The sequence below is a fragment of the Solea senegalensis genome, linkage group LG15, assembly GCF_019176455.1.
Source record: "Solea senegalensis isolate Sse05_10M linkage group LG15, IFAPA_SoseM_1, whole genome shotgun sequence".
Taxonomy (NCBI): domain Eukaryota; kingdom Metazoa; phylum Chordata; class Actinopteri; order Pleuronectiformes; family Soleidae; genus Solea; species Solea senegalensis.
This window is the reverse complement of record NC_058035.1, coordinates 4513297-4524311: the sequence shown is the minus strand read 5'-3', so window position 1 is coordinate 4524311 and position 11015 is coordinate 4513297. Positions and strand designations below refer to the sequence as shown.

The 11015-nt window shown below is 38.2% G+C and overlaps 1 protein-coding gene across 1 annotated transcript; it reads left to right on the top strand.

Annotated features, from left to right (window-relative positions):
• Nucleotides 1–1336: 1336 nt before the first annotated feature.
• cog2 (component of oligomeric golgi complex 2) lies at nt 1337–10472 on the top strand. The gene is made up of 18 exons (XM_044046532.1): nt 1337–1484; nt 2248–2409; nt 2995–3060; nt 3169–3249; nt 3471–3574; nt 3752–3860; nt 4106–4285; nt 4453–4577; nt 4825–4951; nt 5333–5472; nt 6501–6562; nt 6646–6797; nt 6893–7078; nt 7168–7240; nt 7812–7954; nt 8673–8812; nt 8930–9113; nt 9527–10472. Exons 1-18 carry the CDS (start codon nt 1428–1430, stop codon nt 9620–9622), a joined length of 2187 nt encoding a protein of 728 aa, XP_043902467.1. The 5' UTR covers nt 1337–1427; the 3' UTR covers nt 9623–10472.
• The last annotated feature ends 543 nt before the right edge of the window (nt 10473–11015 follow it).

Here is an 11015-nt window from a genome sequence, read left to right as displayed (position 1 = left end):
TGACAATAAATGTGGGACAAATGTTGCATTTAATGTGGACTAACCCCTGTTTTTTGGGATTGTTTATTAACTAGAAAAGCAACAGGAAAATTGTGTTTTATTTTGAGTTAATAAGTCATTATTTTGAGATACTTTCTCATGATTTTGAGATTTTTTCCACATTATTTTTGACATACTGAGGCACTGTTTTGAGTTATTTCATTTTATTTTGCAGGGCTGGCAGAAGCTTTTATGGGGCCCTAAGCATGGGCATTAGATAGATACATACTACAGATATTTGTATATGTGTATAATTGCTTAAAAATGTAAATATTTTCATTTTGTAGCCTAGCAAAAGCATGGAGGAGTTTTTCTTTTGTTGCAGTCTCAAGGCCCTTAAATAAAGTAAAAGGCTTATTTTAAAGTTATGAAAACCATAACTAGACTCACCAGAGTTTTCCTAAATTACAGTAAACAAACCATTTTTTTGTAAAGCTATTAAAGTTACACAAACATACACGTTTATATTCAATTTGCTGATAGTATGTGTCCATACTGGCTGATCCTTTTAGCTCAATACTCCCTTCTAGAAAGGGTCACCAGAACAAGTACGACGGGCACAACTCGACTGTCTTTCTGAAGGTTTATTCCACATACACAGTTAAACAGCAGTTAGTAGTTAGACAGCAGTCCGTTAGTTAGTTAGTTAGAAGTTATTAGTTAGTTAGGTTGTAAAACCGACAAGTTGTACAAGTTCTGATGATAGATAGATTTTCAAAGGCACATACGAAGGTTAATATATAACATGGCTTTGACAATGCACCTTAAAGGCACTTTAAAGGCAACGGTGCTTTGATACCAATTACAACAATAAACAGATAAATAGAATGAAAGATAAATAGCTTTGCCTGCTAGTTCTACAGTATGAGCAAATATTGGCACTATGCAAATTAACCCTACTCAGTGTTACACAACTTCTTTCACACATACTAAAATCTGAACGACATATTGCAACAAGCACTCATATCTATATTAGGACTATATGAGGCATTTTAATCTGCAAGTGTCCGAAGAAGTGGAACACAATACACAGCAAGTATTAAAACAGGGGTTCACACTTTTCCACAAAATATGTGAAGCTACAGGCCAAAAACAGTGCAGTGGCACACAAAAACTGAAAAAAATAAACCTGACATACACACCTGCTTATATTGATTTAGTAGTGTTTCATTACACATGCAGCTTATTGTATAATTGCCTGAGAAGCCAAGTCATGCCATGAGTACCGCCGATCTCTGGGGGGCGCAGCAGTTTTCTGACTTATACAGTTTGTGATTATTCTTCTTCGCTGGTGCTCGTGCCATGTTTGCGGAAGCTCGGTGACAGCGGCAGCTAACTGGAGGATTGTCATATTTTCTCTGTGTGCTGTGACTGCGTTTTTATTAAAAATGAATCTACCGAAGGCTCCTGATTCTCTGTGCTTCGACAAGGACGTTTTTATGAAGGTGAGTTTGTTAGCCTTACGTTTTTGTAACGTACGGACCGCAGCTACCGTTGTCATATTAGCTAGCAGTAAGCTAAGGTAAAGTGATTTATTCTTTTTATTTTTTTTAAGACAGATATACATTATCCACGTAATAAATGTCTTTTGTTAAGTGATAAATATATCCGCTGTCTTGAAAATATTTTAAATGTTAACGACAGTCATAAAGCAACCGACGTAAGTCATGACGAGAACGTGTTGCTGGTGTGCAATGTGCATTCATTTTATAGTTTATGATGAAATATCTTTTTCAGCTAGCCATACTATTACCTAAGTTGTATACAAGCGAACGTAAAAGTAAAACAATTACTCCTATAAATGTGAAATGTGTCTCAGTTAAGTAGTAGTCAAAGTAAGAATGCGCAGTAATTCAATGACCATAAACACTCGGTCACTTTATTAGGCGCACCTGTTTGACTGCATGTTAACGCAAATATGTATTCAGCCAGTGACATGGCAGCAACTCATGATCCAGCCCTAACTCAGAAGTCACATACATACTTATTTCCCTAATGCACTTAACTTAAAAAAAAGAAACTGTGATATGTGGATAATGGGTAGAAACACCAATAGACTATGGACAATAAAACATGTTTGTATTAAAGCGTGTATAAATGTAATTAACAGCTTTACATAATTTGAATTTTTAATTATATTTCTTAGTTCATGTGTTAGCAGTATTGGCATCCCTCATCTTTGTTTTTTTCTCTGTGCTTGTCCTACAGGATGACTTTGATGTCGATCAGTTTGTGGCCGAGTGTCGGAAAAAGGTCCAGCTGGAAGAGATGAGAGAGGACCTGGAGCTCTACTATAAGCTGCTGAAAACAGCCATGGTGGAGCTCATCAACAAGGACTATGCAGACTTTGTGAACCTCTCCACCAATCTGGTTAGTTGATGGTCACATAACAATATAGACAAAAACATTTTTTGTTCCAAGTTTGATCATTTTTGTCAAAGCCAAAGTGTAAAATATTCCTCTTAAAAATTAGGATTTTGATATTTTGATTTTGGAACAGTGGATTCTTTGGGGGAAGATAAAACATGATTGTCACCATTATTGTTTTACTATTCCTATTTCTTTGCTACTGCTATTGTTCCTCTACAGACAAAATATTATTTTGAATTAACTTACTGAGAAAATTTTCATGTATAAGTTGTTGGTTTTTTTTATTTGCTTTACAAGAATCTGATTTATATTGATTAAAATTTCTGCTAAGCCACAAAGTGGTACAGTGGCTAGCAGCCATGCCCCTCAACTGGAGGATAAAGCAATTAAAACGAATGAACAAAATGTCTGTGATGTTAACTGTTCAGACATCATATAGTGTCATACATTTACTTTTTTGGAAACAAAGGTTATTGTTGAAATGTAAAATAAATAGTGGCAGTTTTTTTTAAAAACTACAGTTCATATTTTTAAAAGTCTTTCTAAAAGGGGGCTGACTTTTTGTATCATCTGCTACTGTTTAAGGTTGGGATGGACAAAGCACTCAATCAGCTCTCTGTGCCACTGGGACAGTTGCGTGAAGAAGTCATGGTATGTATTGTGATACATACCATCACATTGTGATTAAATGTTTTTTTCAAATTAATTCTTGCCTTAGAAGCTTTATGTATGACCCTGTCTGTTGTCTGTTTGCTGCAGAGCCTGCGCTCCTGTGTGAGTGAAGTGATTCAAGCTATTGACAGTCAACTCTCCAAACAGGAAGATCTGCAGAAAAAAAAGGTTTGTCTCTTTGCTTTTCTGTCTAACTAAATTATTTGAACATGTTTGTATTAATCTTAAATCTACTTTGTGATTTTCTATGGCATGTCCATACCAACTTTTGAATTAATGTTGTCTCATCAAGCTATATTTAATGTCATACAGACGAGGATTAGCATGTATGTGAATATATTAATATTTTATATTAATTATGCTATTGATTATTAATCACCCTTCACCAGGTGTGTGTATTGAGGCTAATTCAGGTGGTGCGCTCAGTGGAGAAGATTGAGAAGATTCTTTACTCACAGAACTCCAAGGAATCAAGCTCGCTGGAAATCAGCAGGTGGGACTCAACAAAAATTATACTAATTATAAAGTATACCGAGAGGTTAAAAAAAGGTTAAAAAATAAACAAAAAAAAAGATTTTACATATTCAAATTGTTTGATCTTAATCTCTACAGGGATGTTGTGCTGAGCATTTGTGTCTGACGTCATATCTGTATGTCTTTGTATGTACAGTCCTTTGTTAGCAGGCCAGATCCTGGAGAGGATAGCTACAGAATTCAACCAGCTGCAGTTTCATGCTGTGCAGAGCAAAGGCATGCCACTGCTGGACAAAGTCAGACCTGTAAGTGTTAATGAGTCAAACAGTCAGATGATTCAGTAATCGGGACTCATTTAACCAAAACAGTTTTGTCCACTTTTGTGCAAATCTGATTAGTAGTAATGGCATTTCTGTTGCAGGAAAAAACACCAATACACTGACTATACAGAATTATCTTCAAAAATATTTGAGTGATGCTCTTGATCTTAAAACTATTTTATAAAAATTCTTTACCAGTGTAAGTAACATAAGTTTTCACCCTCTGCCAGCGTATCGCAGGGATCACCTCCATGCTGCAGCAGTCTCTGGAGGGCCTGCTGATTGAGGGTCTGCAGACATCTAACGTGGACATGGTGCGTCACTGCCTCAGGACGTACGCCACCATAGACAAGACTCGGGACGCTGAGGCACTGGTAGGACAGGTGCTGGTCAAACCATACATGGACCAGGTAAACATTCCTCATCTGTTTTGAGAAGGCATTCCAGTGTTACTAAGGAAATAATTTTCATTTTAAATGATGCAAAAATTTAATTCTGAGCTTGTTTAAATGAATGTCAGGAAATGCATGTGTATCCTGTTTTAAAAACCTCCCATTTTCTCTTACCCTTCTGTTAGGTGATAGTAGAAGAGGCTGTGAAGTCCAGTCCAAATGGTCTCCAGCTGATGTACACTAGACTGCTGGAGTTTGTTCCTCATCACTGTAGATTGTTAAGAGAGGTGACTGGAGGAACCATATCCAGGTATTAATGTTATAATCGAGGTTAAAAAAAACATGTAATATAATCAAAACATGAACAGAGTTTTAATTATGTTGTGAGGTCATCTTGAACTTCTCCACACACTTGGACATCTGTTTATTTTGTTTTATGAGTACATATAATAACCATATTGTTTTCTTATGACCGTATAATCATTCTTTTTCAGAAGTAAAAACTACTTCCGGAATATTTTCTTGTATTTAACATGCTACTGTTCCTCTCTCCTCAGTGACAAAGCCGACGCTGTGCCTGGTTACGATTTCATGGTGAACTCGGTGTGGCCAGAGATGATCAAGGGGATCGAGGAAAGGTTGAGCTATCTCTTCAACCCTGGAAACCCTGACATATTCTATGAGGTACAGTCACAGTGATGCATTTGATACTGTTAAGGGAGAGACAAATCTATGTTAATGTTTTCCCTAAACTAGAGATGGAAAAGGAAACTAGAGACGCAGATGCTCAAGAGCCAGACTGGTCTCTATTGAGATGAACGAGAGGGGGTTTAGCTCCTGAGTGTCCATTTAGGCAGGTGTGTTGTCTCTTGTGGGTCCTTTGGTTAGGGAGATGGCGGTAGCCCTGATCCTACAAGGCAGGTAGCTCAGCTGTCATCGCCTATTTAGATTATATAATTATTAGTTCAGGGTTTTTAGGTGGTTGGGTTAGGGTTAGTTTCCAAAACACAGATGCATGTGTGTGTGTGTGTGTGTGTTTACCATTGGCTCTGTCTTCTCTTCTAGCGCTACAGTGCAAGTATAGAGTTTGTGCAGAGGTTTGAGCGTCAGTGCAGCTCACAGGCCAGTGTGAAGAGACTGAGAGTTCACCCTTCATACACCAACTTCCACAACAAATGGAACCTGCCTGTCTACTTTCAACTACGGTACATATTGTCTCAATATAATGTTTTACAGTCTACAGCATAAACACAGCAGTTATGTTAAGTATTAACGTAAAGATTTCAGCCCTTATCACGTTGTAGTATTACATTAAATTGCTTTAGTATCTTCTTGGGTCTGGAGCAACAGATGGGGGGGCAGGAGTTATTTTTTTTGGTGTTGCAGAATCTTAAAATAAATCAAATAACACAGGCATGAAATTAACTCTTGTTTTGTTTGACCAAAGGAAAATAATATTAGGTGTTTAAAAAAGGCAGTGAAAAATGTTATATCATGCATAAATTTGCTCTTGTCATGGTTTAAAAAAGTTTAGAAAGCACTGCTTTGGATAAGTTAATGCAAAACCTCACATCGTGTGACACAGACACAGCCTTTGTTTTACTTTTATTTATGTTTTAAACTCTTTCATTTAGACCACTTGGCCTAAATGAATGAGGTCAGACCTGTGGAATAGATGTCATTTCTGCACAGCATGCATTTTGAAGAATCGACTAGACTTGCTTTAAGGACTTAAGAGACAAGCTTTGATTAAATTTGTTGGCTGTCAGCATTTTTCCAAGGGAAAAAGACAAGTTGGTGGATGTCCAACAAAAAGACAATTTATTTTATTTTATGTAGAAAAATGACAAGAATCAGAATTTAAACTGATCATCTGTATCAGTGTATTTCTAAATATGGTCCATATATGTGACACCAGGCATTGACGTAATGGCTGTTGATCTCTGTGCAAAAGTAAAGATGTTGTCCCTGGTTTCTCAACCTCCCTTTCCCACAAACATGCATACACTGTATAGTACACAATCCACAGTTTCATCATGGCTCAGCAAGATAAACATTATGGTGTTTTGTCCCAATTTCACAACATAAACCTTTGCAGTGCAGGTTTTCTGCAACAGTCATCATTTCCAAGAAACTGTGGCATAACGTGCATTTCTGAGTTTATGCGAGAAATTAGCTAATAACAAATTGATTGTTTTGTCCCCCTCTGCGTTGTTCCCTTTTTTTTTTCCAGGTACAAGGAAATAGCTGGGAATCTGGAAAATGCCATAAGTGATGGACTGGAGGCAGCACCAGGTAGGAAAATTTTTTTCTACTTTAATGTGAAACTTGTCCTTCATTCACAGTAAGTGTGTGTGTTTGTGTCTGTTAATGTCCAGCTGGCAGTGCGTACCACCTGCAGGTATCTGAAGTTTTGTGGTCCTGTCTGGTGAGGTGCTGGTCAGACAAGGTTTACCTGCCACTTTTGGCTCATCGCTTCTGGAAGCTCACGCTCCAGCTCTACTCACGATATGCCAAGTTTCTCGACGAGGTAATCTTAAATAAACCCATAGGAGTATGAAATTTGATGTTGCTCTCTCTTACCTGCTCTTGTTCCACATCTGTATTGATGTCTGGTCTGCACAGGTGTTGACGAAGACTCCAGCCCCTGAAGTGACTAAAGAGCCGGCCAGGCCTCTGCCAAGCTCGGCCTCCTCCACCTCGAGCCGAACTTCGATGGAAGACGGCGGCAGTGAGAGTGGGAGTCCAGCGTCCCTGTCCACCAAACAGCTGGTCCACATCGCCGCTGACATCCAAAAGCTGCAGGAGCAGGTGCACACATACGAAATATGAATGGAATAGGCTTAACTTTGGCTGAGTTTTTTTCTCCTTCACTGACAGTTCACCCCGTCTTCTCTTAGATCCCGGAGTTCTCAGAAATGGTGAAAAAGCGATTAGATGCTATCGGATTCAAAAACTTTGCTGTTGTGGAAGGTAAGCCGCCCTATTGTCTTTTTTCTGAATTCGTCTGTGGTCTTAAAGGTCCAGTATGTAACAGTTACTGCAGTCACATCAAATAGTGAGACTGTAGATTCTTAACAAACAGTTAAACTTACCTTCTCTCTTCTCCAGGTTTGTCAGGGAGCAATTTGATTCTTACATATTAAGCTTCCACTTGAAAATACAAGAAATAAGCTCCGGCTTACATTTAAACGGCTGATTCTAAAGCTATGAAAACCAAACCATTTTTATTTTAAAGTGGTTTTACTCAAACAAAAACATACTTATATGTAGTATATTAACGTTTCTCCATTAAAACTTCCTAAATGTTACACAATGGACCTTTTTGTTATCAAATAATACATACAAAAAAGACATACTGTTTATGACATAGTATGCTCACCATTGTTTGAAAAATGAAATCATTCAATAATGACAACACGCTTTTCAGAATAACATCGAAATTGACAAAACCACAGCCTCAGATTATTAATACTTTAGCAAATGTGTATCACAGACTAAAAGTTAACTTCACTGCACTGACTAGTTCTCACTTTCATGTCAGACGCTCTTACAGACTCCAAGGTTTGTCTGTCCGGTAGCGTTCCCACTCTGAACGCCAGGATGACCCAGCATCTGACTGAGCGCAGCTGCCGCTTCCTGAAGAGCGCCTCCGAGGTTCCACGACTTTACCGCAGGACTAATAAGGTCAGATCATGTTTCTTCTATTTTGTTAAAATAAATAATAATGCCCCTTAGAGCGAACAAAAAAATCCCACAAAATAACACTGGGAGCTTGGAATTCTATGGTATGTGTATTCTTTCCCCGATGGTAATACTTTAATTAAAGGTCAGAATTTCACATTTGAAATGCTCTGACTGTTAAGATTATAATGAAACCTGGAGGGATGATGCGTGTTGATACATGAATGACATTCAAACAAATGTCAGTGGCTCTGACATCATGTTACACAACGAGGATGGCTTTTAGGTTTTCCCTGTATTGGACAAGAGGAATGCTTATACAAGAAAATATTTCTCAATCATTGCCTTGCTTGCTCATTCATCTGTCTGCCCCCTAGTGGCCAAACATTTCACAGCACAGGTGTCTCTGACTGTTTTGTTAGTGGTCCTTCCTGTTGTATGAGATCACCCCAGACTCTGAATGTGAAAATACACTGCATTCAAGTTGGGTTTTTCACCATGTAATAGAGACGGAATGAGTACATTCGAACACCTGCCCCCATCGAATTTGTGACGTCTGAACTGTTTTCTGAAAAAGAAAAGCAGGATGTCTGGTATACAACTTTCTATTTTTCAATTTTTTTAACGAGGTTGTGAGTTCCAGTTAAACAGAGCAAAAGACACTGCACGCTCACACTTTTATACCAAAAGATTCATAATATTGTGTAAACTCCCTGTTTAGGATCTGCCGGTGCGTGCATCAGCGTACATGGACAATGCCTTACGTCCATTACATCAGTTGCTGACAGACTCGACGGGGCTGGTGACGCCCTCTACCGCACAGGAATGGCTTCGGGTCACACTTTCCGACTGCACACAAAGGTAATGTTTAACCCATATATGTATTAAAGCATAAATAGAGACTAATCCCTGTACTTGGATGCAAATAACTTTTTCCTTCTCTTACCATCGTCTTTCCTTCCACTGGTTTGTGTCCAGGTACTACGAGACCATCTCAGACGTGCTGAGCTCGGTGAGAAAGATGGAGGAGAGTCTGAAGCGGCTGAAACAAGCCAGAAAGGGTGCGACCACGACATCTGCGGCCGGAGCAAACGGAGGACCCACAGACGACACCAAGATCCGTCTTCAGCTGGCACTGGATGTGGAATATCTGGGAGAACAGGTGAGTGGTGTTTGACATGGTATTTTTTTAGGTCAGTAAAAGTCACCTGTGATATTTAAATTTTTATCCAATGAATCCAGAAGACTTTCTGGAAGTGGACCATGAGAAACTTCACCCTGATCTGTTAAGATAACTTGTTAAATGGGCCAAATTTCGTTGAAATCCGATGAGTTTTGACAGCGATATGTTTTTTTACATAAGATTGATCCGTCAAAAAGACAAACTTGCAGATAAACCCATACCAATGAAAGCACAACCCTACTTGGTGAAGGTAATGATGCATTGAAGTTAGGAGTTATGCAACATAATCACAGTTTCTTTTATGTCAAGTGTTACATGAAAACAATACTGCTGAAAATTAAACTGCTTTTATTTCTCACCTGAAATCCTGTTGTTTTTTTGTTCTGTCTCAGATCCAGAAGATGGGTCTGCAGCCAAGTGACATCTCCATGTTTGGCACTCTGATGGACCTTGTGAAAGAAGCTCGAGAACTTGCTGAACCAAACTAATAAAGGAAACTTTTGCTGGGCTCATCTCTGCAGTTTTTGAAGACTTGGAAAAGATTTTAAATAATAATTTATAGCCGTCCAGGTGAAGGTTGTGGTCTGGTTAAAACCACGAAGACATGAAGAATGTAGGACAAGAACTGACATTTACTGAAATCCTGTTTGCAATGTTTTGTACAGAGTAACTCCAGGGACCAGAGTCTGGGTCATCATCGGTTCTGCTGTATGTGAATGACGCGGACTACAAAGTCCCACTTATGAGGAAAGGTTTTCAACAAAAATGACTGACGCTAAAGAGGGGATGAATGTTTCTGATGTGAGCAGAACAATGTGAAGAAAACATTTGTCTCGTTTCTGCTGCTTGGTGAAGGACTAATCTTGTCTGTCGGGTCAAAGTTGTTAAGTAATAACATGTTTTACAAAAGGGGGAGAAAATAAAATAAAAAAAATATGTTGAATTTGTGTCGTATAATTCACCTACGTTCACAAGCCGTCACGTGCAGTTGTGTGAGCTTCTTAAATGTTAAATATTGTCTGGTTTCTTGGCTCCATATGACAAAGAAATCCTTAAAAGTCAGTGAAGCATTTTGGTTTGTGAACATCGTTTCCAGATTTGATAAACACTGATCAGTGTTTTTGGACACATTGTTACTTGCAGCCCTACTCACATAATTCAGTCAAAGTCAAACTGTTTTTTTAAGTGAAAACTCAAAATGGCCTTACACTTTGTTGAGTGTTTATAGAAGAGTTAACTGTCAACAGATAAGGAACTAATTTTCAACCAATCTGTGATTTGATGTTTACTCTGCAATAAACATATTGTCAACAAACAATCAACTGAGAATTGATCATACGAATGATACTCAAGTAATTAGATACTGATACAATCAACAGAGAAGTAGTTAAATGAAGGTTAACAACACTGCAAAAACAGTATATATAGTCTACAGGATCTTTTTATTTAGGGTTAGAATCTGTAGATAAGGGGTCTAAAACTTAACATTTTGAGAAAAAGACATCGAAACAATATATCTCACATAATTTCAAAATAAGTTTGTTTTGCTTTATAATTCATAATATAAATGTATTTATGATGCAAAATGAATCCATCAATAAAAAAAACATACAGAAATAACTCATTATAACTTAATAGTAAGTGGCGGGCTGCACGTGGGCCGTGGGCCATGTGTTTGAGACCTCTGCTGTGGACTAACACTGAAGCACAACTTTATTGGCAGCTGGTTAATTGTATTGTCACTTTATCAGTTCAAGAAGTGTCAAGTGATGACATGTTGACCCGACAGCGAATGCCTGTTGATTACTAACAGAGAGTCAACAGTGGACTATCAAAATAAAGCGTTAACAGTGACCCTTGACACGACCCTGTGACGCGGCG

Coding starts and splice junctions, on each gene's coding strand:
- cog2 (XM_044046532.1), top strand. CDS start 1,428: ATGAATCTACCGAAGGCTCCTGATTCTCTGTGCTTCGACAAGGACGTT. Junction 4,952..5,332: donor ACCCTGACATATTCTATGAG/GTACAGTCACAG, acceptor CTTCTCTTCTAG/CGCTACAGTGCAAGTATAGA. Junction 8,813..8,929: donor CTTTCCGACTGCACACAAAG/GTAATGTTTAAC, acceptor GTTTGTGTCCAG/GTACTACGAGACCATCTCAG.